General features: G+C 54.1%; 1 protein-coding gene across 1 annotated transcript in view; it reads right to left on the bottom strand.

Annotated features, from left to right (window-relative positions):
* Positions 1–9,135: 9,135 nt before the first annotated feature.
* Positions 9,136–26,795, bottom strand: part of DPT (dermatopontin) — a 32,693-nt gene continuing 15,033 nt past the window's right edge. The window contains exons 2-4 of the mRNA XM_070397696.1: positions 25,783–25,908; positions 12,093–12,200; positions 9,136–9,937 (exon numbers count right to left, since the gene is read on the bottom strand). Coding sequence (XP_070253797.1) covers positions 9,871–9,937; positions 12,093–12,200; positions 25,783–25,908 — 301 coding nt within the window. The 3' untranslated portion in view covers positions 9,136–9,870. The remainder of the gene's footprint in view (positions 9,938–12,092; positions 12,201–25,782; positions 25,909–26,795) is intronic.

Genomic DNA, 26,795 nt, shown 5'->3' with positions numbered 1-26,795 from the left:
GGAGCCAGGCAGACCTGCACGCAAACCATGGGCAGCCCTGCAGTTTGGAGGGGAGATCATCTGATGCCCCCCTGGTAGGGATGGGCGGGGATTACTGCCCGTGAAGTACTTTGTGTCTGGCTCTCAAATCTCAAACGTAAGCTCCATGGCTACCGGCATTAAAATAATTTTTTTTTAAATTTTCAATTGCAGTTGACACACAATATAATATTAGTTTCGGGCGTACAAACCCAGCGGTTAGACTTATGTAACTTAAGAAGCGATCCCGCGATAAAGCTGGCCGGCACCTGGTCCCACCTGCAGTTAATACAATGTTATTGATTCTATTCCCGATGCTGCACTTGACCTCCCCGTCACTGTTCTGTAACCGCCAAGCGGTGCTTCTCACTCCCTTCACCTTTTCCACCCAGCACCCCTCCCACCGGCAACAGTCAAAATAGTCTCTGTCGCTATGAGTGTGTTTCTGTTCCGCTTGTTCGTTTATTTGGCTTCTGAGATTCCGCATATACGTGAAGTCATGTGGTGCTTGTCTTTCTCTGTCTGACTTATTTCACTCAGCACAGTACCCTAGGTCCATCCATGCCATTGCAGATGGCAAGGTTTCAATCTTTTTTTTTTTTTTTTTTATGGCCGAGTCATGTTCCAGGGTACACATGCACAGCTTCTTTATCCATCCGTCCTTTGATGGACACGTAGGTTGCTTCCATATCTTGGCTGCTGAAAATAACGCTGCATTGAACATATGGAGGCACGTGTCTTTTCACATCGTGTTTCGGGTTCTTTTGATAAATACCCAGATGTGGGACGGCTGGGACCTTCTTTGTCTCTTGTGACAGCCCTTTTTACAGTCTATTTTAAAGCCTTTTTAAAAGTCTATTTTGTCTGGTGTAAGTCTTGCTACCCCAGCTTTATTTTCGGTTTCCCTTTCCAAGAACTATCTTTCTCCATTCGTTGCTTTCCAGTCCGTGTGTCTTTCCGCCTCTCGCAGAGCCTATGGGAGGGTCTGCCACAGGCGTTTTTTGCCACACTGTTCGCTGCTGCCTCCTTAGTCCCTAAGATGGTGCCAGGAACAAAGTGATTCTGAATAAGTAGCTGCAAATGAATGAACGGCACACGGTCCTCAATGTGTGACATCCTCTCTCAGAGCCCAAGCCCCTCGAGAAGGAAGGCCTTGTCTCTGCAGTGACTGTGGACACCCCAGGAGACCAGGGCCCTGGCATGGAACCCTTCAGCCGTGAGAGCCTCACAGCGCGGCATAGAGCCCAAGACATCACTCCACCTCCTTCTGTGGGTTCCAAATCCCTTCACCAGGGTCAGCGCTCATAAAAAACTACTTATGTCATTGCATTGGTTGTCACTACCAGTTCCTAGCAGCCAGTTTGGTTTCTGTTGGGAAGAGCCCCCGAGAGCAGGTGGCTGCGGCCTGCCATCAGCCTCGCTCAGTCCTGCCCACAGAGCAGGTGCCGGGTTCAACCGGGAGGGCAGGGTGCGTGTGAGGGAGCCCGTCCCCGGGGAGAAAGCTGCGGAGCACACGGCCCAGGGCCGAGGCCGCGAGTCTCGGTGGAGCCGGCGCCGTGAGGCTGGGCTCCAGGCCAGCGGCTCTCCCTCCACGGTCAGAGCTGCTCACTTGGCTCAGAGTGCGTTCGTGGGCCTGGGGGTTAGAGCAGGAGCCATTTCAGAGCAGACACGGGGCTGCTGTGACTGCAGGAGACGCTGGCTGCCTGGGTGATGGGGGTGGGGACCGGCTGGAGACCAGGGATAAGTCCAGGAGCTTCCTGACCCCAACACGTTCCCACTCACCTCGAGATGCTCCCCTCCCTCCGAGGGCAGCGGTCAGACACTGGGGTGAGCCTGCGGGTCCTCCTCATTGGGCAGCAGGTGGCTTGGAAGCATAAAAGCAGTGAAACGTTCCCTCGCTCAGTGGAACCCCAACTCCAGGTCACATAGCAGAGAAACTGGGCTTTGGGAACAGTCGGGGTTCAAAGTCCTGGGGCAACCCTGACATGGGCAGCAGGGCCTTCTAACCACAAACCTCCAGACCTGCCCACGTAACTGCACCAGGCGCCGCCCAGAGACGCTGCGGGTGCCACGGAAACCACAGCGCGTGGGTGCCAGCCCCAGTCCCCTGTCCTGCCCGCTCGCTAAACCCCGGACAGGGCCTGGGGGAGACCATCTCCAAGCTCAGACCCCGGAGCCGAATTCTGGACAGGACTCTGCCACTCCTCCCGGTGTCCTTGGGCGAGGCATTTCCGTCCAGCCTCCATGGTGAGATGTGGCAGTGGGACGTGCGGTCCCCGAGGTTTCCCTCGGGCCTTGGGAGCACCCCACTTCCATGGCTTGCTCAGGCAGGCAGCCCCCACCCCCCCAGGCGCCAACCTCTTCTCCCCGCCCGCAGCCACCCTCCTGCCTGGGCATCGCTCGCTGCCCCGGGTCGTAGCTCTTCCTTCATGTATTAAACGTTCTGGATTTTACTTTTTGTCTTCGTATCTGGGGCAACCCCCCCGCCCGCCCCCCCAAGGAAAAGAGTGTGTTGTGTGCTTCTTGCCTCCTTCAGTTTGTGCAGGAACAAAGTAGGGGGTTAATGACACCTCATCAGGTTATGTGCAGAGGCACCGCCGTGGAGATTTGGGGTTAGAACAAGCAGAGGTGCATCCCCCCGCCCCCACTATCCACTTGCCCACCCCTTCCCGGTTTCCTGCCCCCATGCGGACGCCTGTGGGTTTTCCGCCTGTGCACGTGGAGCGCCGAGAGCCGCCTCCCTCTGCGTGTCCGTGGGAGAACCCTCCACCCGCCGCGCTCCTTGATGCTGAGCCCTCAGCCCCTTCCCCCCGGAAGCCCTGGGCCGAGCAACCTGCCCGACATGGCACTGTCCGGGCGAGGGACAGGCAGCGTGACTCAGAGCGTGTGTGATTTCCAAGAACATGTTTCTGAGGAGTAATGGCTGATGAGCTCACTGCTGCGTCTGCCAATAAAAGGGGCCGAGGGAGTCAGCCACGTCAGCCGAGTCCACGGCCGAGGGAGTCAGCCACGTCAGCCGAGTCCACGGCCGAGGGAGTCAGCCACGTCAGCCGAGTCCACAGTCACAGAGTCCATGAGTGTCCGCCAGGCACCGTGTGTCAAGAAACACCCAGCTCAGAACAGCGGCCTCACTGCCCTGCCCCAGGCAGCACCAGCTGACCCGCAAGCAAACTCTCCGTGGGCGTGACAAGGGAAACAAGGGGCATTGAGTCTGCGCTCATGAGTTGGTGCCAGGGCTTGTCTTGGCGCTCTGCCTTATTCATCATGAAGTAGTTGTTGTGCAGGGGACGTAGCCAACAAAATCACTGCCCCTGTTCCCACACTGGGATGGTATGCTGGTAAAAAACAGCAGCGTCCAAATGCGCACAGGGTTACACTGCCCACCCAGTGCCTAGTCCTGGGCTGCCGCTCAGATGTTGATTTGCTCACAGCCCAGAGGCCATAAAAACACCCAAATTGGCATTCAGGTACCGAATATGGTGACATACACTTTCTGAGCATGTAAGTGGCAATTGTGACGAGGTGGGTGTGTTTTCCAACTCACCCATCATTAGTGAGTAGCTCTTTTTGTTATTATTATTATTACTAGAGGCCCAGTGCACAAAAATTTGTGCACTTGGGGGGGAGGGGGGTCCCTCAGCCCGGCCTGTGCCCTCTCGCAGTCTGGGACCACTCAGGGGATGACCACCTGCTGGCTTAGGCCTGCTTCTTGGGGTATTGAGCCTAAGATGGCAATCAGACATCCCTCTGGCAGCCCAGCAGCCCTCGGGAGATGGCCACTTGCCAGTGGGGAGCAGGCCTAAGCTGCAGTCGGACATCCTTAGTGCTGCTGAGGAGGCGGGAGAGGCTCCCACCACCACCGCTGTACTGGCAGCTGTCAGCCTGGCTTGTGGCTGAGCAGAGCTCCCCCATGTGAGAGCGCCCTGACCACCAGAGGGCAGCTCCTGCATTGAGCGTCTGCCCCCTGGTGGTCATTGTGGGTCATAGTGATCAGTCATTCCCAGACCTTCTGCTGTTAGGGTCAGTTTTCATATTACCCTTTTACTATATAGGATAGAGGCCTGGTGCATGGGTGGGGGCCAGCTGGTTTGCCCTGAAGGGTGTCCCGGAGCAGGGTGGGGGTCCCGCTTGGATGCCTGGCCAGCCTGGGTGAGGGGCTGATGGCTGTTTGCATCTGGTCACACCCCCTTCAGGGTGGGGGTCCCCACTGGGGTGCCTGGCCAGTCTGGGTGAGGGGCTGAGGGCCGTTTTCAGGTTGGCGGGTGACTGAAGCTCCCAACCTCTTCTTTTTTTTCTTTTTTTTAATTCTGGGATTTATTTACCTTCTATGGCTATCACTGGAGCTGAGAGCCGGCTTTAGCTCTGAGGCTTGGCTCCAGCTCTGAGACCTCGGCTGCTGAAAGCAGGTATCTGGGTTTGTTTGGCTTCTATAATTGAAACACTGTTGCAGCTCCAGGTCTGTGGCCCGGCTGGCTGAAAGCAGGTTTCTGGGGTTTGTTTAGCTTCTATAATTGCAACATTGTTTCTTAGAGTGCAGCTCAGAGGCCGGCAGCAGCAGGCAGGGAACCTTGGCTTCCTCCATCACTGGAGCAAGCAAGCCTCCTGTTCGCTTCAGCTGCCTGGCTGCCGGCCGCCATCTTGGTTGACAGTTAATTTGCATATCACCCTGATTAGCCAATGGGAAGCATGTCAGAGGTATGGTTAATTACCATGTTTGTCTATTATTAGATAGGATTATTACTAGAGGCCTAGTGCACAAATTCGTGCATGGGTGGGGTCCCTCGGACTGGCTGGCTACCAGGGCCAATAGGGGCTGGTTGGCTTGGGGGAAGGACTGTGGGAGGTTGTCCAGCCACAGGAGGTTGGCTGTGGTAGTGCACTGACCACCAGGGGGCAGTTCCTGTCCTGAGCATCTGCCTCCTGGTGGTCAGTGCACACCATAGCAACTGGTCAACTGGTCATAACAATTGCTTAGGCTTTTATACATATAGATGATGATGATGATGATGATGATGATGATGATTAGTGAGCAGCCCTTTATAGGATGAAGTAAATGATGCTCTACCTAATGGTGCTGGAAAAGGAGAGAGAAAATGGCAATAACTCACCAAAGCCACTGCCTCATCATGACACAGGCTTCTTAACAGAACTTCATAATTTTCAAAGCACTTACATATTTTTCAATTAATTGTTTAGCGTTTTTATGGGTCTTTCCAATATAAAGTGAAAACCAATGAAAATTCCTGATTAATTTTTTAAAATTTATTGGAGAGAGAGAGAGAGAGAGAGAGAGAGAGAGAGAGAGAGATATGGATTTGCTGTTTTACTTATTGATGCATTCATTGGTTGATTCCTGTATGTGCCCTGCCTGGGGATCGAACCTGCAACCTTGGTGTATCAGGATGATGCTCTAACCCATGGAGCTACCCTGCTTGGGCCCAGATTAACTTGCCAACAGTGCCTTGGATGCTCACTGACACCCTGCGAGGCTCTAGGAATCTACCATGAACCAGAGAGACAGGACCCTCCCTCGGGAGAGTGGGACGCAGGCAGAGTCCTGAGGGGGTGCGGGGAGGGCCCAAACCCGGCTTAGAGACACAGTTCCCGAGGAAGCTGGTCCCTGCTTGGCGTGAAGGACAAGTAAGCTGGGGTGAGTGGAGGAGGAGGCTGGGAGGCTGTGCTCATTGGCCTGTGGCGGAGTGAACACTGTCCCACCGTCTCTGGGGATGGAGAGGTTGGGAAAGGGTGGGCAGGGCTGCATGTTAAATTATAGCCACCCGGCGGCTGGGGAGAGGAAGGGCCTGGGGATAGCACCTGCTTCTCCCCACGAGGCCACCACATGATCACCTCTCAGCTGGAGTGAGGGCCCGGGCAGAAACGCTTGCTGGGAGCTGGTGACCGTATTCCATAAGCTCGAAATTACTTTTCTGTTTTGATTATAAACACAGTCAAGGGCAATTGTCTTTAAAAGGTAAGGGAGGGAGCCCTGGCCAGGTTTGCTCAGTGGATAGAGCATCAGCCTTCGGACTGAAGAGTCCTGGGTTCGATTCCAGTCAAGGGCACGCATGCACCTTGGTTGCAGGCTCCTCCCTGGCCCAGGCCCTGGTCTGGGCTCGTGTGGGAGGCAACCAATCAATGTTTCTCTCTTCCCCCCTCTCTTGCCACTCTCTCTAAAAATCAATGGAAAAATATCCTCAGGTGAGGATTTTAAAAAAATAAAAGGTAGGGGAAGGAGAAAAGTATAAAAAAAGAACAAAATAATTAACAGTAATGCCACAATCCAGAGGATGTCATGATTAGCACTCCAGGCATTGGAGGAGGAAAAAGTCCCAATGAGAGACGCCAGGCTTAGCAAGCACAGCGGCATTAATAAGCAGGTCTTAAAATTAATAGGTTTCCAGCTTTTAGGAGAAAATGGATATTCCACTCTGTGAGAAGTGGTGAGTTCTGTGACAATCTGAGCCCTGTGTAAATGTTTTATGATTATTCTTCTTTAAAAGGACGTTTGAAATGGGTGTGTGCTCTTATCTCGCTTCGTAAAGGAATAGATTACACATTAATGGAGGTCCTGGAACTGTTTGCAAAGGGTTTTCCTGGTCCCCGAATGGTAACCAGGCTCAGGTACCACCCTGAGCAGAGCGGCGGGATTTAACAGAACGAAACAGAAGTGGCTAAATTACTAATAAAACTGGTCCAAGGAGAGTGGACGCCATTGACACCATTGACACTGTGGCTGCCTGGACCCTCGTGAAGAGGGGCACGGGTCTGGGAGGGTGAGAAGGGGAGCCAGAGACAGGGCAGCCCCTGCTGCTTGGCGAACAGGAAAGACTGTGGAGGAAGGAAATGTCTCCATGGAAGATGCTCTTTTTGAGTTAATACATTCACGGAGTCTCTTGTGAGAATACAGTCTCCTAAGGAAACTAAAAAGAAGTTGACTTCCATGTCTGGCCCAAAGCCGTTGGCCATAAGGACGATATTTGTTGAAGAGCCCGGATGGAGAGGGGACTTCCCGGGCCCTGGTGTTGGGGCGAGGGCAGGGGTGGGGGGAGTCCTAGTGTCCCTCAGGGCCAAGCATAGCCTGGGCTTCTGCAGGACCCACGTCTTCACTGTCTATCTTCTCACGTCTCCCTGCGAGACTGGGCCCCGTGAGGTGGGACTCACGTCTCCTCTTCCCATTCCACGTGGCTGCCGCCGTGGGAGTTGTTGCGAAGCGGATTCCTGTCCCCACCAGGCAGATGAGGAGACGGTGGCCTGGGACCCGGCCAGGGACACAACCACCCGTGGTCAGAGCAGGGGTGAGCCCAGGCTCTCAGCTCCATCTGGCATGTCCTCTGGAAGACGATACCTCAGCAAGCCCTTTATACTAGTAAATAATTAGGCCGGATGATAGAGCTCACAGGGTCCTAGGACAGCTAGGAACCAACAACAACCGAGGTAAATGTCCCGGAAAATGCGGAGGTGGCTCATTCAAGGCTGTGGAGCAAGTTGGCGGAAGGATCGGAGCAATGGAAACACTGAGAGGGAGTTGTGGTCAGCGATCTGGGATTTAGCCCTGGTCCGACTTAGCTCTCACTGACTGACTGACCTATGATAGAAAGAACGAGTTCCTCAGGTTTGAACCGATTGGACCATGTCTGCACTGTCGTCATCCTTGGTCCACGTGTAGAGGACAGTTCTCCTCTGAGTGAAAACCTCTCCGTTTGTTCTGCTCGGCACAGGCTCTGATTGGGTCGCTCTACTGTTTCCTCCAGAGCTGTGCTGCCCGCTGTCTCCTGGGCCGCTAGTCCCAGCTCTGTGCCACCCCCCGGCCCCCCAGCCTCCCCTCCCCACCCCACCCCTACCTCTGGCCTCTTGTTCACATCACAGCTGCAAGTCAGCCAGCTAAGTTGCTTCCCCTTCCAGCTGAGCTCGCCCCACAGCACAGTCCTTTCCTGGTGGCCCCCAGACCCAGGGCTACAATCACTAAAATATTAATGGCTCCCTTTGTGAAAAATAACTCGGCGAGGCTTGTTGTAAAGTAAGATTGTGAGAGGGGTGGGAACAACGGGGTGGAGACCACACAGCAGCGCCGTTGGCTGAGAAAGGACCTCGAGTTACGGCCGAGGAGGCCATCCTAGCCCTGCCTTCCCCTTCATGTGCCAGGATCTTCCCGGCCTGGCAGCCCCCTGGCCAGACCCATCTTCTTGGCCGTCTGGTGGGTGCGTAACTCGCTGGCTGGCCCCACCTGCTCTTCTGGCTCCTCCTGGCTGCCTGCTCTCCTAGCCCACAGGGCAGCACAGATCTGCAAACAAAAGGCTAACCGTGTCTAAAGGAAAGAGTGGCTCCTGTGGTTAAAAACGCATGTGATATATTCTTTTTTTAAATCCTCACTGGGTTTTTTTTTTTTTTTTTTTTTTGAGAGAGAGAGAGAAACATTGATCGGCTGTCTCCTGTACCCCCCTGACCAGGGATTGAACCCGCAACCTTCTGGTGTATGGGACAACACTCCAACCAGCTGAGCCGCTGCCAGGGCTGCCTGTGGCATACTGAGGGGAGGTGGCTGACGGGGGCTGAGGACAAGCCAGGATCGAGTCAGAGGCAAAGAGCTGCGTCCCCACCCCATATCCAATCGTTGATGAATGCACTCAGCACGCATTTCCAGACGGGCCCCAGCCACTCCTGTCACTGTCGTCATAGTCTCCCTGGTGCCCTGCACGGCGCGTGGCACAGACCCGATGCGAAGCTGTATTTTCTGAAAGGATGACTGAGTAGCTGGAGAGGGAGAGGGGAGCAAACGCTGGCGCTCACCATTGCAGCTCAGGAATGCTCATATTTTTATTCCTTTTATCATGAAGAGAATACAAAGGCTGGGGACAGACACATCACAGGAGAGGAGAGATGGTGCCGCCTCTGCCAAAGATACCCCTAAACTAACACTGGGGGGCAGTGGGCCCTCAGGTCAGCCTCTCCCATCCAGAAAATCGGGCCTGTCCGGTGAGGGGGCCAGTGGCCTCCCAGGAGTCCTGGCCGAGCCTCCAGGTGCCAGCGACGCAAAGACGGTCCCTTTCCCAAAACAACCTGCCCCCGCCCCCCGCCATCCTAACCGGACTCCAGCCTCAGGCCTTTCTCTTCTTCCCCTTTTTGTCTGACTGGAGACTGATTCCCGTGCTCCTTGCACTTCTGGGTGTGCTGACAGCCTCTCTCCACTCCAGGAATCTCCAGTCCTGTCTTTCAGGTCCATCCCAACACTCCGGTTCCCAATTCACTTCCCAGTCCCCTCACCCAGAGCACAGAGCTGTGCCCTGAACCTCCAGGCCAGTGTGTCCCTCAAGGGGAGGTCTGTCCTCTGAGAGGACCCGGCCTCCCACCTGCAGGGACCCCTCCCTGTGGCCTTCCTCAGCCGGCCCTGCGCTCAGCTCCCAGGGACTCTCAGCCCTGGTGCTCCAGGGACCAGGCTCCTGCTCAGGCCGTGCACGTGCACTGTAGGTGCTCAGGCCGTGCACGCGCAGTGTAGGTGCTCAGGCCTCGGTGAGGTGCGCACAGTAGGTGCTCAGGCCTCGGTGAGGTGCGCACAGTAGGTGCTCCGGCTGTGAGCATGCACAGCATTCGCGTGGCCTGTGGAAAGCCGTTGTCAGTCCTATAAAACAGTCACTATGGACCATGTTGGGAGTGAGAAACGTGGCTTCATTGTGGGTTTGGTTATAAGTGTGATACTTGTCAGAAAGGCTTAGCAAGCTGGCATTGCAGCCACTGACCAGCTCAGGGAGGAGAAAGAGTGGCAGGAACCTCCCAGGATCCAACTGGAGTTAACACAGGTGGACACCCTCGGGCCTCCGGCCCCTCCCCTTCACCCCGATCTGGTCTGCGGCAAATCTAAACATTCTCGAATTCACAGTCATAGTTGGTCATGCGGCACATTATGAACTTCCACTGGCGGTCCCTGTGGAGAGAGAGAGCAGGCGGTGAGAAAGGACTCCATGGAAGGGCCCTGTGAGGGGAAAGCCATGAGCCCCCCAAGGAGCAGGTAGGACCGAAGGGACCTAACCCTCTCCCTCAGAGGACAGGACTGGAAGCCTCCAGAAGACCGAGGGGCGGGGGTGGCTGTGAGGTCAGGAGTCCTGGGCACTTCCTCACCCAGCCCTGGTGGCCCTGCAAGGGACTGACTAGGTGGCTGGCTGTGTGGTCAGCTCCCCCTGCTCCATCCCTAACAGCTGGAAGCACTAGCATGTAGGTAACACCATCCACAGTTCACCTTGAAGAATCGTCTCCTAACTGGGCCATCCATCTGCTCATTGGTTCTTTCTTTGACTGAGTTCTGACTCTGTTGCACGCTCCTTCAGGAAACATGACTGCAGGGAATGAAGGCGAGGAAACCCCTGGAACCCAGAAAGGGAAAGGCGGAGGCCTGCCCTTCTTGCCCGGCAGGAATCGATCGCGTGTTTGCTTAGAGGGCGGGCGCGGGTGTGAGAGTGCATGGACTCGCTCAGCCTTGACCAGTGGGGTGTGGAGGAAGTGGGCATTTTAATTGCCCAAATACATTTCTTTTTTTTAGATGTAATTTTAGATGGTGTTCTTTCTTTACTGTGATTCCCCTGACTTCTTACACAGGGACACAGAACTAACTTTCTTGTTGCCATGGAGACATCATTAAAAACATTGAGCACCAGCTCTCCTCTTACCCAGTTGCCCTTCAGGGCTACGCAACTGGTTGAACGTCACTGGCTTCTGTGATCTTTGCATTCTGAGGTCTTTCCTTCTCTTAGGTGAGCACATTCGAGAGTGTGTGCTTGTGTGTGTGCATGCATGTGTATGTGTGTGTGTGCATGCATGTGTATGTGTGTGCCTGTGTGTGTGCATGCATTTGTGTGTGCCTGTGTGTGTATGTGTGTGTGCCTGTGTGTGCATGCATGTGTATGTGTGTGCCTGTGTGTGCATGCATGTGTATGTGTGTGCCTGTGTGTGCGTGTGTGTGCATGCATGTGTATGTGTGTGCCTGTGTGTGTGTGCGTGTGTGTGTGTGTGTGTGTGGTGTGTGACAACATTCAGCTGTTGCTCCTCCCTGCTGAGGCAAGTTTCGTTCTAAGTACTATCTTCCTTGCTCATTTTTTACTTTACTAGGACACAGGTAACTTAACTAGTTAAAATGTATCTAAAATAAAAATGATCCCGACTGAGAACTGAGAGGTCCCTTATGAGTGACATGAACGTGTTTGTTCAGGAAGCCTCTTTAGAGCTAATTAAGGCTTGTTTGTTTGTTTGTTTGTTTACATTGTGGACCTTATTAAATAAGTGAGCTTTAGTTAGGTGAGATGTCATTTCATTTACAAACATCTATACACAGAAGATAAGTCACACCCAAACCCATCACTGTCCATAATTGAATGAGTTGATGTAAGTTTTGTTCTCTTTGCAGAGCGTGTGTTACTAACACTTCAGGAACTCATTTGCTGGGTGACCTGATTCCCACCTGACCACAAGTAGATCACATCTACCTTGAACACCTGCATTTATCCACACACCCCTCTCTCTACGTTAGTAGGGAGAAGAATTCTTATTTTCTGCTTATTGTATTGTCTTGATGTATTTAGGTAGCACTGGGAGCTGATGGTGAGAGAAAGGGGATGAACAAGTTAGTGCTTTTCATGTTAATAAAACTTCCCCCTTTCATTTCTAAATATGGTTGGTGGGTTGGTGTGCTTCTCTCCAGCCCCTCCCCTTCCGTCTTCCCACAGCCCCAAGGGGTCGTGTGGAGAAACAGCCTCCAACCATGGCTGCCCTCTTCTGCTGACGTTTGGCAAGAAGAAGTGCTTTTTGAAATTGAGTGAAGGGAAGAGCTTAGAGCATCATGGGCTACCAAGGAGAGGACGTCCCGCCCCGAGCAGGCTGGACCCCTCGTGGCCGGGGTGAGCGGCTCCAAGCAACGCATTTGTGAGAATAAGTCAGTTCCCAGCGCCTCCCATCGTCCACCCAGTCTCTCCTGAATCCTGGACCAAGTGGGAAACCACAAGAGTGAAAACCCCAGCTCGGACTTCCTGCAGTCAGGGCCCTGGCACGTGGCTCGGGCTGCTCCTCGGCCCTGGCCCGGGGAAGCTCACCTTTCCACCGCGGAGAAGGTGGTTGTCGCTCCGCGCATGTAGTAATCATAGTCGTAGGACACCATGTCCATGTCCTCGCCGTAGTGGCCTGGGTACTCCGTCGTCATCCTGTGCGGGAGGAGCAGGAGGTGAGAGGGAGGATAAGACTCATCTGACTGCGGGGCCATTGGGCAGACTGTGCGAAGGGAGGCCTGGGAGCCTGGGTGCCCAGCCCGGAGGTGGATGGCTCTCGCAAACCGTCCCAGGCTGTGAGCAGAGGAACCACCTCCACTCTCACCTTCCTCCTTCCTGCCAGACACTAGACTCTGAAAAAGATGTCGATACCTCCCCAGGCCTTGGAGAAATGTTAATATCAACATTAGTTCATCCCATCAAGTCAACTAGAACCGTGTTTTCAAACCCGATAGCGACTCATTAGGGATCATGAAATCAATGTGATTGGTTTTTGCCAAATGTGCTTTTAAGAAAGGAGAGATAGAATAGGAAACATCAGTGAATTCATTGCACACACGAAGTGTAAGTTCTTGGGTATATGTGTAAAAACTTTGTTTCACATGTATGTATGTATGTGTGTGTTTTATGATGCATTATTGTGTGGTAGTTTAAATGTATGTATGTGTGTGTTATGATGCATTATTGTGTGGTAGTTTACATGCATGTATGTGTGAGCTTTATGATGTATGTATTGTGTGGTAGTTTACATGTATGTATGTATGTGTTATGATGCATGTATTATGTGGTAGTTTGATCTGTACCGTTTACTGTGAGGCATGATAAGAAAGTGCTTGAAAAAATGGAAGGAAATGTAAGCTCCCCCGGGGGGGGGTTGCCTTGGCCACGGCTGCTTCTGGTACGTGGCGAGCAGCCGCTGAATCAATGAGGCTTTGGGAGGGTCACTTCATCTCAGCTTCCTGGTCTGAAGGAGAGTGAGAGCTCCCTGACAGGCTCGTCAGTGGGCGGAAGACAAATATGTGTGAGAGGCTGGTACGTGGGAGGGGCTGAATGCGAGCGGTTCTGTTTCTTCTCCTTCCTCCGCCAAGATTAAGTCAACCCCGGGCCTCTGGGTGACTAGGGTTCACTGTGGTCCACCTTGGAATAAGGGCTTCATAAGGGCTTCGCCACTGGGGATCTGCAGGACCCTAATAGTTCTTCCAGTAGGAAATGGCCCCCAAAGTCTCATCTGCACCCCAAGGGCAGTGTTCATCAGGTCTGGCTTCACCAGGTCTTGTATGTTGACGATAGGAAGTTCTTCCGCTACGTAGACGTCATATTGCCAGGACTGTCACCAAATCTTGGGAAGACTGATTGATAAGCTGGAAGGTCTCGTAGGAGGATCTCAGGGCTTAGGGGCAGCAAGACCCCTGGTTATCAGGATAAGTGAGCCCACAGCCCACTCCCCGGGCTCGTAGTCCTTCCTTTCCCCGCACCGAGCCGCTGTCCTGGGGCTCAGGCTCTCCTCTCAGGACATGACTGTGCTCTGTCAGGGGGGCAGGCCCAGCTCAGTGGGGGTTACATGTGTTTCTGCTTAATGTGCTCACGCGGGAAGTAAGGCTCTGCCAAGTCGGAAATCTGCTCTGTGCCTCTACAGAGACCCGGGCAAAGACTTCCTCTTCCTAAAGAAAACGTTCAATGACTTATAAGTGGACCTAACAGGGCCTCGCTTGGACCCCATTGGTTTGCGATCCCCGAAGGTTCCAACAAATGCTGGACTAACCTCAGCCCAATGAAATGGGGTTTTGTTGCGAATGTGAATAATGCACATTGGGGTTGAGAGAGATGGGGTGGGAGGCGTTGTCCTCACTTCCTGAGAACATAACATCTTTTCCAGAGCTCCCGGAGCACTCCTTGGATACGATGTATAAAAGCTAATTGCCAGGCTTCTTTTCATGAGCTAAGGCAGACTCTACTTGTGGCTAAATGCAACTGCCAAAACCACCTATTTAACTAATCATCAGGATAGGATTTTTCTTTTTTAAATTTTTTACTGATCCACCTTCAGATTAGTCAGAGGGTTAAAAACATTTGGAATAAAGTGGGAGAGAGAGGATTGCATTTTAAAAAATGATGACTTTTTAAGCTTCCAAGGGAAAAGTTACCCTTTCCTTCCTCCCTCCCTCCCTCCCTCCCACCCTCCCTCCCTCCCTCCCTCCCTCCCACCCTCCCTCCCTTCCTTCCTTCCTTCCTTCCTTCCTTCCTTCCTTTCTGTCCTTCTTTCTGTTTTGTTAATCCTCACCCGAGGATATTTTCCGATTGATTTTTTAGAGAGAGTGGCGGGGAGGGGGAGAGACAGAGGAAGAGGAACATCGATGTGAAAGCGACACATTGATTGTGTCTCCCATATGCCACCCGACTAGGGCTGGGGATTGAGCTGGCAGCTGAGATACATGCCCTTGAGTGGAATCAAACCTGGGACCCTTCAGTCCACAGGCCAGCTCAAACTGGCTAGGGCTACCCAATGCTCTCTTTAACAAGCATCTTTATTGCTTGCTTTCTTTTCGGTGATGACCAGACACAGGGCCCTGTGTAACTGGACAGTTTCTCTGGGAGGCCTCCTGGGGGGTTGGGGGGAGGGGGGCGGCTGCTGTCTGGTGAGGCTCTAGAACAGCGGTTCTCAACCTGTGGGTCGCGACCCCTTTGGGGGTCGAACGACCCTTTCACAGGGGTCGCCTAAGACCATTGGAAAACATATGTAATTACATATTGTTTTTGTGATTAATCACTATGCTTTAATTATGTTTAATTTGTAACAATGAAATTGGGGGTCACCACAACATGAGAAACTGTATTAAAGGGTCGCGGCATTAGGAAGGTTGAGAACCGCTGCTCTAGAAGGACCTGGAGAAGGTGTGCTGTGTGCTCATTGGTCCATCTCCATCGCAGTCCCAGGCAGGTTTTTCATTTTACTTGATTTTTTGTTGTTGTTTTGTTTTATTTTTGTTATAAAACTGTGAGATTTCCCTGGCCTGTTTAGTTCAGTGGATAGAGCGTCGGCCTGCAGACTGAAGGGTCCCGGGTTTGATTCTGGTCAAGGGCATGTACCTGGACCTTGATCCCTGGCCCTGGTCCGGTGCGTGTGGGAGGCAACCAATTGATGTCTCTCTCACATCAATGTTTCCCTTTGTCTCTCCCCCTCCCTTCCACTCTCTCTAAAAATCAATGGGAAAAATATATTCATGGGTGAGGATTCACAAAAACACACACAGAAAAACGCCGTGAGATCAAGTGTAGTCTATTTCACAGAGATCTAAGGGGCAGGGAAGGAGTGTGGACAGTGATAGAAATTACCCCCAGGTGATCACGTGTTCCTCCTTTCACTGTCATTTGAGCTACAATTCCTCACCTCCCAACACTATTTGTTGTCTGCAGGCAAGATGTTAACGGCTCCTCAGAGAGAGAAGGAGAATTGGTTGATTCTTGCATGTGCCCTGACCGGGGATTGAACCCACAGCCTTGGTGTACGGGAGGGACATTCTAACCAACTGAGCTGCCCGCCAGGGCCTCGCATCCCAGGGTCTTAAAGCCCTGAAATGAGCCACAGACGCAGCTGGAGTCAGTACCTGACGCTGACCAGTGTGGCCACACACTGAGCTGGGAGCTGTGGGACCGAACAAGCACAGAGCCGAGGGTGTCACCACACTCGTGTTAAGCGGGGGAGTGGGGTGCGATTCAGTTAGATAAACACGCCGGGTTTACTTATGTCACAGGTTTGGCTGAGGACTGATTAGAGTTTTAGCAAAGGAGAGGGTTGGAGCCTGTTTCTCAACAGAAAGCGACTCAGTATACGAGTTCATCAAACGCCACCTCTGCTCTTGGCGGCTGAGCGGCCGAGCCTGAGTGAGGCTCCGCAGCAGCGGGTCTGTCTGCCCCACGCCTGCCCGTGGCACTCGGGACGACGGACGCATGTGGAGCCCCCTGGCCACATGGCCCACAGTGCCCAACAGCCATGGAATCACTAGGCCCCGCACCAGCCACCGCCTCACCCTCCACTGACCCCGTGGTGGGAAACTGGAACACATACATCACCTACACCACGGACCCCTGTACTCACACGTTAACAAGCCAGAACGGGGTGCCTGGGGAGCCGCCCTGCAGCTCCTATCGAAATAAGAGTGAGCAGAGAGCTCCCCAGCCTGCGTCAGGCTTGGTCTGCTCGGCACCGGAGCCGGGCTGCCTCGGTGCACCCCCTCTCCCCCACTTCCTAGTCGGCACCGTATGTCAGACGTCCCATTCTAATGTCGATGACTCGCCAGCACCACCTTGTTCGCATTTGGCTAAAAAGCCAGCATCCCGTGTGGCACCCGGCTTCGTGATGCTGGCCAATGAGAGAGCACCTGGAGGGGGCATCTGGGTGCACTGGCACGTGGCGGCACGCACACCTGTGATTGCTCAGGGCTGGACATGGGGGCAGTGTGTCAGCTCCCGTGGAATCGAGGTGTTGAGGTTGGCCTGCATTCTCCACCCAGCCACAGAGGATGTCCCTTCCTGACAGGCGGACCACCGAGAAGTTTCTTCACAAACCAAGCAGTTTGTGATCCTTACTCACCTGCTCTCCCAGGTCACCTACAAGGCACGTGCATGCTTCAGGTTAGACAGCAGGCACTGCATCGGGTGAATTATTCTTGCAAAGATGAGCCCATAACCCCCGAATGCAGTTACACACAGAGGAACGCCCCCTCAAGGGGACAGCCAGCTTGGTTTCCCCCCAGGAGCTGGGGAAATCTGCCAAATGGGACTGAAAGGCCAGCGTTTGCCACCACTGACGTGCCCTTCCCGGGGAAAGACCCTGCACCCAGGGCGTGAGAAAGACCGTCTGTGTTCATGTCTTCCTCGTGGGCCTTCTGGAAATTGAAATTTTAACAAGCTCAACTGTGTATCACAACGCAGGGAATACAGTTCCGGAGACATCAGTGGCTTAAATTAGCAGAGGAAAGTCCCTGAGCCTTTTCCAAATTGCGGTCTTGGCACGGAGTGTCCAGCTCACCGCCCACGCCCACGCCAGTCAGCAAGCACAGTTGTTTGGACTCAGCTTGGCTTTCATCAGTCACATCCATCTTGGTCGCCCTGGTTTTGACCTTGGTGGGGACAACTCCCCTCCACCTCCCCTCCAGCTGATATAACTACTCTCCTCCCTGTTTTCACAGGAGATGCTGGCTGTGCCGTCACCTACCACTTCCTCTAGGTTGGTCTGATTTCCTCATCGAGATTGAGAGAGCTCAGTGCTATGCAAAGAGCATAGGGTTTAGAGGCAGCTGGACCTGTTTGAATTGAGTTTGGACCCTTGAACAAGTCACAGCTTCTGCACTCAGCTCCCTCTGTATGTAACATGTATAATTCTACATGAAACTCTGTAGAAGTGTCATAATTTCTGCGTGTGAGAAGTGAATGAGCTAACATGAGCTTGGGGTAGATGCTCAATAAATAGAAGTTATTATCATCTTTATTGGGAGCTGACTCAAAGTCTATGAATTGTAGTTATTTTGTATCCATTCACTGGCTGACACAATCTACACTAATAAAAGGCAAACATGCAAATTGACCATACCTTCACTATGACTTAAGCCATGCCCGCCAGCCAATCAGAGCGACTCTATGCAAAGTAACCCAACCAAGATGGCGGCCGGCAGCCACAGAGCTGGAGCAAGCAGGAGGCTTGGTTGCCCCAACGATGGAGGAAGCCAAGCTTCCCGGCTGGCTGCTGCCTCCTCTCAAGGCAACAAAGTTTCAATTATAGAAGGTAAATAAACCCCAGATACCTGCTTCCAGTCGCCATGACCACAGAGCTGGAGTGAATAAAAACAAAACAAAAAAAGGAAAGGCTGGGAGCTTCGGTTGCCGGGGGGCTTGGTCAGTCTGAAAACAGCCATCAGCCCCTCACCCAGGCTGGCCAGGCACCCCAGCGGGACCCCCACCCTGATCCAGGACAGCCTTCAGGGCAAGCCGGTCAGCCCCCACCCGTGCACCAGGCCTCTATTCTATATAATAAAAGGGTAATATGAAAATTGACCCTAACAGCAGAACCACTGGGAATGACTGGTCACTATGACACACACTGACCACCAGGGGGCAGATGCTCAATGCAGGAGCTGCCCCCTGGTGGTCAGTGCGCTCCCACAGGGGGAGCTCTGCTCAGCCACAAGCCAGGCTGACGGCTGCCAGTACAGAGGTGGTGGTGGGAGCCTCTCCTGCCTCCTCAGCAGCACTAAGGATGTCCGACTGCAGCTTAGGTCTGCTCCCTGCTGGCAAGTGGACATCCCCCAAGGGCTGCTGGGCTGCCAGAGGGATGTCTGACTGCCAGCTTGGGCCTGATCCCCCAGGGAGCGGGCCTAAGCCAGCAGGTGGACATCCTCCGAGGGGTCCCAGACTGCAAAAGGGCATAGGGCGGGCTGAGGGACCCCCCGAGTGCACAAATTTTTGTGCACTGGGCCTCTAGTCTATATAATAAAAGGGTAATAAGCAAATTGACCCTAAAAGTGGAACGACTGGTCGCTATGAGGTGCAGTGACCACCAGGGGGCAGATGCTCAACACAGGAGCTGCCCAATGGTGGTCAGTGCGCTTTCACAGGGGGAGCAGTGCTCAGCCAGAAGCCGGCTCATGGCTGGTCAGCGCAGCGGTGGCGGCGGGAGCCTCTCCTGCCTCTGTGGCAGCGCTAAGGATATCCAACTAACAGCTCGGGCCCGCTTCCCACTGCCAGAGGGATGTCTGGCTGCCAGCTTAGGCCTGATCCCCTGGGGAGTGGGCCTAAGCTGGCAGGTGGACATCCCCCAAGGGCTCCTGGCTGCCAGAGGGATGTCTGACTGCCAGTGTAGGCCCAATCCCCTGAGGAGTGAACCTAAGCCATCAGTCAGATATCCCCTGAGGGGTCCCAGACTGCAAAAGGGCACAGGCCAAGCTGAGGGACGCCCCCCACCCTGAGTGCACAAATTTTTGTGCCCTGGACCTCTAGTGAATTAATGAATGGCAGAATGAATGATCGCTTCTAGAATCCAGTAAAAGGGATACGAGAGAACCAATGGAAACGATGGTGTGAAGCAACGAATTTGGCTGTAACTGTGATTTGCTTTGTTCTCAGTGACTGGGAGAGCCTGGCCTTGGGTTAGACAATACTTACTAGACAACCAGCCACATTTCTGAAATGTCTGCTTTGCAGAGCTGAGTGTAGGGGGGAGGCATCACTGATATGCAGACGGCCAATTCCTTTGTAAATAATAAGTAGAGCACCATTAATGGGACAGCCACTCAGACCGATGAACGGGATGATTGGTTTCGCTCAGGCTCAGAGGTGCTGTTGCCATCCTCCCTCAATGAGTATCTACACTCAATGCAAACTGCTTGCAAATATAGCATCCAATCCTGTTTTCTCACAGCGTGGGCCTCTCATCTCCATACTAACAGCTTCCAACTCGTTCAGAGGACCCAGCGTGGCAGCCGGGCTTCCCAGCAGCCTCTGGGAGCATGCCACAGCAGGCACCTGAGCGGCGAGAGACACCAGCCACCAGGTGCCAGCAGGTGGTTCTTGTCTCTGCCAGGGTTTCGTGGGGAAAGGCTGTGCAAACACTCCCCATCTGTGTTAAAACCTGAGCAGTGGAGTGGCAGTTAAAGATTAGCTTTGATCTGGGGCTTTGGGGTGGAGAGAGAAGAAGGATGTTCTGGTTCTGTTGTCGCGCTGGTGAATTGGAACAGTCTGGGAACTACGCAAGTCTATTCTCTGGGTTGTAACTTCAGCGCAAGGGAGAGAGGAGCTGGGCGTGGAGAAGGCGGCATTCGAGAGTCTGAGAATCTCAGGTGGAGGGAGAAACGAAAGGTCACTTGTGTTGATTCTGAGGACGGGCATTACTTTTTGGGTCAAAACATGTTATCTAGTGAACCAAATGAAAAGCCTTGGATCTGAAAAAACCTTTTAGAATAGAAAATAGATGCTCAGCCCCAGCTGGTTTGGCTTAGTGGATAGAGCATCGGCCTGCAGACTGAAGAGTCCTCGGTTCGATTCCAGTCAAGGGCACATGCCAGGGTTGCAGCTCAATCCCCAGTGTGGGGCATGCAGGAGGCAGCCGATCAATGATTCTCTCATTATTGATGTTTTTTTTTCTCTCTCTCTCTCTCCCTCTCCCTTCCTCTCTGAAATCAATAAAAATATATTTAAAAATATATTGGTCTGCCATGGTCTGTTAATTGCCCCAATGATGGAGGAAGCCAAGTGAGCCTGTGGCTTGTGGCTGAGCAGAGCTCCCCCTGTGGGAGCACACTGACCACCAGGGGGCAGCTCCTGCATTGAGCATCTGCCCCCTGGTGGTCAGTGTGTGTCATAGTGACCAGTCATTCCCAGTGGTTCTGCTGTTAGGGTCAATTTTCATATTACCCTTTTATTATATAGAATAGAGGCCTGGTGCACGGGTGGGGGCTGACTGGCTTGCCCTGAAGGCTGTCCTGGATCAGGGTGGGGGTCCTGCTGGGGTGCCTGGCCAGCCTGGGTGAGGGGCTGATGGCTGTTTTCAGGCTGCCCAAACCCCCTTCAGGGTGGGAGTCCCCACTGGGGTGCCTGGCCAGCCTGGGTGAGGGGCTGATGGCTGTTTTCAGACTGACCAAGCCCCCCGGCAACCGAAGCTCCCAGCCTTTCCTTTTTTTGTTTTGTTTTTATTCACTCCAGCTCTGTGATCATGGCGACTGGAAGCAGGTATCTGGGGTTTATTTACCTTCTATAATTGAAACTTTGTTGCCTTGAGAGGAGGCAGCAGCCAGCCGGGACACTTCTAACAATTTTAAAATAAAATTGATGCTCAGTGTGAAACGGAGAGTTCCTGGCCCCGAGGGCTTTGCCTAGATAGCCTTGGCATGCTGGTGGGGGTGAGAATGGGGGTGGGGTTGGGGGTGAGGGTGTCCGGCACGTGCACGCAGTGGCTGGTGCTGTATGGAAACTGGGAGCGGTCACACGTGGTCTCCGAAGGTTGTGGCTTCCTCAGCAACATGTGTTTGTGGTTTGCAGATGACGGGCTGGGCTAAGAATTCGAATTGTCATGCATAAACACTACGTGTAAATTGACACGTGTCCAACCCTGTGGGGCTAATGGTGACAGCGTGTCCGCATCCGTCAGGAATTCGCCTTCTTGCCAGAGTGCAGTGAGGCTGCCACATCTGGAGAACGGCACCCACCGAGGTGAGAACAGCACCTTGGTCCCGCCAAGCAATGAACGCGCTCCTGTGGGAGCTGGCTGGCTGGCTCATCGCACAGTGTGGAGCTAGTGCTGAGCCCCGAATGCTCCCAGACAGACACAGGCCGCACTCAGCCAGCTCCCAGCACCGGGGGCTCCGCGCTGCAGAGCAGCTTTCCAGCGGGGAGAGAAACATGCCCCGGCTCCCTGGGAGGTCATCAAAGCCAGTGAACAGGCGAACGGGGAGCTTTCACAGGGAGGCTCCTGGGCAGCTTTCACCGCGGGAAGTGTGGGAAAACAGTTCGCACTCAGAGGGTCGTCAGGAAGGTCAAAGAAAATGGTGCATGTAAAAGAAATCCTTTTCAGCACAAAGCAACATCGTCTCAGTGTCAGGGTCACCATGGTTACTGTTCCTAGGAAACGGCCACAGCCTTACTCACTGCAGACATTTACGAAGGGGCTACCCGGTGCCAGGCAGCACGCTGAGATGCTGAAGAAATAGGCCTAATTGATGCCTCGAGGCTTTGTTCAATTAGAAAGACATGAAACGTCAGGACTCAGGCCGTCTGAAGAGGCCGCTGAAATGTCTAGACACCAGGGGGACGGAGGGTCAGGCGCTGCGCACAGGGTGCTCCTGCCACCCGTTCAGCTGCTCCTCCAAGCTGCCCTTTGAGAAAGTACCATCCTCTTCGGTAACCATGGCAGCGTCCAGCTCTGACACCACACACCCAGGAACAGAGGCAGCGGGAGCCCTCCTGAGGGGCACACGCTTCAAAGGGGCTTCTGTGCCTTTCTAAATAGTACCCCCCCCCCCCCCGGCCCCATCCTTTGGTTCTTGACCATTAGTGACCTGCCTGGGCGCTGGGCAGGCTGACCAAGGTGGGGAGGGGGTGCAGGTTGGGGTGGGCAGACCATGGCAGACCAAAGGCCAGTGTTGTCACCTGAGACCCGAGGGTCTCGGGCAACTTAAGAGAAGTTGCTCATCCCTCCGCCAGCCTGTGCGCTCAGGGCTGTTCCCACACACAGAGCTCCACGTTCCATGTTCATTCCGTCCTTAGCATCTTGCTTGGTGGGCTGCCCGTCGGGAACTTGACAAGTGGTTTCTAAAGGATGGCCCGGGCCCAGCCCCAGGGACCCTGAAGCCTGGGGCATCATGGGAAAGTCGTGGAATGTGGAGACATGAAGACCTGGGAGTCTTTTAGGCCCAGCATCCAAACAAACAGCGGGGCTCAGGGTAGGGACACGGATCATAGAAGCCACAGAATACAGGGCTCTGGGGGGTGTGGACAGTTCCTCTCATCCCATCCTCGCCTCCATTCACCCCCACACCAATGCTCGACAACTTTCCTAACACCCTGAGCCTCAGTGTCCTGCCCGCTTTGTCACCAAAGCCTTAGGCCTAAATCCATTCCCTGTTTTCTCCTTGGCCAGGAGCCAGTGGCCAGCCAGTGGCCAGCCAGTGACAGTGCGATGCCCAGGGGGCCGGCTCTCCCATGGATCTGGGCAGAGGCCTCAGGCCTCACAGGCATGACCATGCAGCTGCCCCAGCCCCCCTCCTCTGCCTGGGAGGGGTGTCAGGACACCCCAGCACACTGTCCAGTGGACGGTTTCTCGTTCCTCTGTATAATCAGCTCCAGTCACCAGCTCTGCTTCCTGCAAGGTCATCTGACCTCTGACCCCTCAAAAGGCCTGTTAGTAGGTGAGGAGCTGGGTCTCGCAGCAGCTGGGAGGGGAGAGGCCTCGGCCGCCAGACAGGCCAGCGCTGCGCCCCCTTAGCCAGGGGCAGCACCAGGCAGATGGGATCTCATTTCATCCCCACAACGAAACTGGGGAGCAGGCTGAAGTCACTCATCCATCCACTCACAGATGCTGCGTGCCTGCTATTTGCCTGCACTACTTAGGGACGCTGCCTGTGCGACTGACATTCTAGGGCTAAGAGGGGAGGGGGAGGCAGACTTAATACGTAAATGATGCATTTCGGGGTCTCTTCACCTTTTTCTGCATCCCCCTGCCCCCCAAGCATTGGCTCAAGCATCCATCCAATGCTTACCAAGCAGACACTGCGTTCTGGGCCCTGATTAGGCACCGATTAGGCCCTGATTAGGCACCGATTAGGCCCTGATTAGGCACTGCGGACATGATCAAGGTCCCCATGTTCTCCTGACATGCCCAGTACAGGGCCGCAGGGCCTGCACACACACTGTCCAAGGAGGTGTACTCAGCGCTGTGGCCCAGGCACCCACCAGGGGCAGCGGACAGGCCCCACCCCAGCCCTCCCGCTGCCCCGGGGCATCCCCTCCTTCCTCTAGGCTGACTTCTCTTTCACCCCTGTCCTCCCAGAACACGCCCCCTGGATGGCCCAGGGTACCCCACCCTGTGGATCCCTTTGGAGCCCGACTAAGGGGGAGTCTTCCTAACGTGGTGATGGATTAACTGACTGAGTGCTCGTTTGTGTCTTACTCTTCCAGACAATTTGTTTACATGCAAACTGTGTTTAGTGCCTGGTAACAAAGGGAGGCTGACCTCACTGTGGGTGGACTGTTGCTCGCCTAGCCCTGGGGCAGGGCAGGGAGGAGAAGGTTCTGGAAGGCCTAGCCACTGATGTCACAGGCTCCTCCTCCTCCCTCTCAAAGGCCTGGTCCTCAGGACCTTCACCCTGACTTACAGACAGACTGGGTGTCTGGCTGGCCCTGGCAAAGGCCCCTTGGGGTCACGACATTTTAGGGCGCAATACAACCTCCACAGTCTCCTAGTCCCGGGGTGTCAGCGTGGGCCCGAGCGTGTCCTGAAACTCCGTGAACGAGTGTGAGCATGCTCCGGTGCATTCCCTTTTTCCTGAAGACTCTGTAGCTCTTTTCAGATTCTTACGGCCAGACAGGTGGCCATCATTTTAAGTGATGGACTTGAGGCCACTTAGAAAGAGCAGTGACTTCCTAGAGTCGAGCCAGGTACAAGGGGAGAGGAGGAAGCAGGGGAAGGAGGGGAGGGGAGAAGGGAGGGGTCCAGGCTCGGTGGCGCCCCTGCCACTGTGCCCACCTCGGGGAATCCCTGTCTCTGATGCAGGACATCTGTCTGATTGGCAGTTCTAGCCTACACCCAGCCTCACCTGCTCTGTGGCCCCATGGGCAAGGTGGCTTTGTGGAAGCACCTTGGAGAGCTGGAGGGGGCCCCTGCTCCATCATCCAGCCTCTCTGTCACCCAGCCACTCCACCACCCAGCCACTCCATCACCCGGCCCCTCCATCACCCGGCCCCTCCATCACCCGGCCCCTCCATCACCCGGCCACTCCATCACCCGGCCACTCCATCACCCAGCCCCTCCATCACCCAGCCCCTCCATCACCCAGCCCCTCCATCACCCGGCCACTCCATCATCTAGACTAGGGGTGGGCAAACTTTTTGACTCGAGGGCCACAATGGGTTCTTAAACTGGACCGGAGGGCCGGAACAAAAGCATGGATGGAGTGTTTGTGTGAACTAATATAAATTCAAAGTAAACATCATTACATAAAAGGGTACGGTCTTTTTTTTTTTTTAGTTTTATTCATTTCAAATGAGCCGGATTCAGCCCGCGGGCAGTAGTTTCCCCACGGCTGATCTAGCCCCAGCACTGACTCAGCTACCTTGGGCTCTGAATTTACCAGAAACATGCTCAGTTTTTGGGGCTGCCTGTGCCCAGGACATTGTGCCCCTTGGGACCCTGGAGCAAGGCAGTCTGGTCTCAGAGAACACGCATAACCCACGAGGCTGCCCTTGCAAGCACCACCGCATAGAGATAGACCACTGGAGTGAGCCACCTTCCCATGCTGACCTGCGACTCCTCTGGTCCAAGACAGACATGCCTGGCTTGTCTGCACATGGAGACCTCGGGACAAGCTGCGCTGTCAACACCCAGGGTCGGTTGTCAGGGAAATTAAATGCATACGCCTTCTCCCCGGCAGGGTGGCGCTGGCGCGGGACATTGGCACCAGCCAGGGAGCGAGGAAGAAACAAAGCCTCAGACAGGAATTGCAGATTGATCCAGAAAACACCAGCCTTTTTTCTGGTCTGTGCTTATGTACGATGTTTGCAGATCTGACCTGTGATCGGCAGGAAAAACTCAGCTCTCGGGCAGGTCCATAGCCTCTGTGTGATGGGACCTCGGTGAGACAGAGGGAGAGGCACTGGGGCAGAGTTCATGGGTGCCCTCCCCCCCCTCCAGAGGCCCCCAGGCAGCAGCCAGGTGACTGCCTTGCTCTATTGTTCTGTTTGTTTCTTTTTCCACCAAAAGAGGGTTGTAGGAGCATTGGGTTGGTGACCTGTGAGACCCTCCCAGTGTGAATGTTCTTCTAGCCTTTTCATTGGTTGGTTGGTTGGTTGATTGATTAGTTCGTTCATTCACTCATTCATCCATCCACCCATTCTATATGCTAGCTGTTGCATTTGAAGTCTGTTTGTGGCTTATCTGGAGGCAGAGACCTAGAGCAGAGCACCCGCCCCCCCCCCCCCCATGCTCCCCTCGAGCCCCAGGAGTCAGGAGGGGCTGTGTTGGGCCCCAGCTCACCAACAGGAATAGGGGCACCTCTTGCTATAGCGACAGCAGTAGAACTGCCACTCCCGATCCAGCACCGACTCGAAGTAGCGGCTCTGGAAGCCGGCCACCAGCCCGTTGTTGGAGCAAGTCTGGTACCTGGAGAGAAAGAAAAACCAGTGAACTAGGGACAGTGACATGCCAGCAGCCCCTTCCAGGCCCGGCTCCCACCGAGGCTGAGTCAGCGCTCTCTCACTGACCTGGATTCCTAACAATTTATTCCATTTTTATGCAAATAATAAAGACTTTCCTGTATTTGCAGAAATGACATATGCTCACCATTAAAATTCAAACGATTCAGCTTCTTTCAACTGAAGGAAATTGGGGGACGCTGCCCCTGATAGCCCTCAATGAATACATTGTTAGGTGGAAGAATGCATAAATGGGTGGATGGGGAGGTATCTAGAATTTACAAATGCAAGATTGTCTTATTATTCATGCCATTTAAAGTAAAAGAGAATATACTTCATTTTGCTTGACTGTAAAGTTAAAAGAAGACAAAGAGAAAGGCAGTGAATGGGTGACCTTCACATGAACTTTTCTTCTGCTCAAGAGCAGAGCCTGGAGCCCGAGCGCAGGGTCCCCCTTCCTTGGCCCCGAGCAGCAGGCACAGCCCGCGGAGAGCGCTGGGCAGGGGCGGCCCGTGGGGAGCTGGGAACACACCCCAGGGGTTCCTACTTACCCAGGAGTCTCCTCGCTACCGACTCAAGTCTAAGGCTTCAGAGAAGGTCACCCCTGCTCTCTGGTCCACAGCCCTCCCTGTAGCCCATGAATTCTCACTGTGCTGCTCCGGCTGGGCCACTGCGGGTCTAGGAATGGGCCCCCTGGATCATCACAGCTCCTCCCTGTCTAAGCACTGGCTTCCAACAGTGTGCTCACTTCTTCCTTCTGTCTCCAAAACGACTCCCTCCTTCTCCTGCCCCAGTTCCTCTGGTACCGTGATGTTTGCTACTTTTTCCATGAGAAGAGGGTGCTGCTCTCAGGAG

Source organism: Myotis yumanensis, unplaced genomic scaffold (assembly GCF_028538775.1).
Source record: "Myotis yumanensis isolate MYYU_CA2020_CCGP unplaced genomic scaffold, mMyoYum1.0.hap1 SCAF_17, whole genome shotgun sequence".
Classification (NCBI taxonomy): Eukaryota; Metazoa; Chordata; class Mammalia; order Chiroptera; family Vespertilionidae; genus Myotis; species Myotis yumanensis.
Note: the sequence above shows the minus strand (reverse complement) of the source record. Positions and strands in the feature narration are given on the sequence as shown.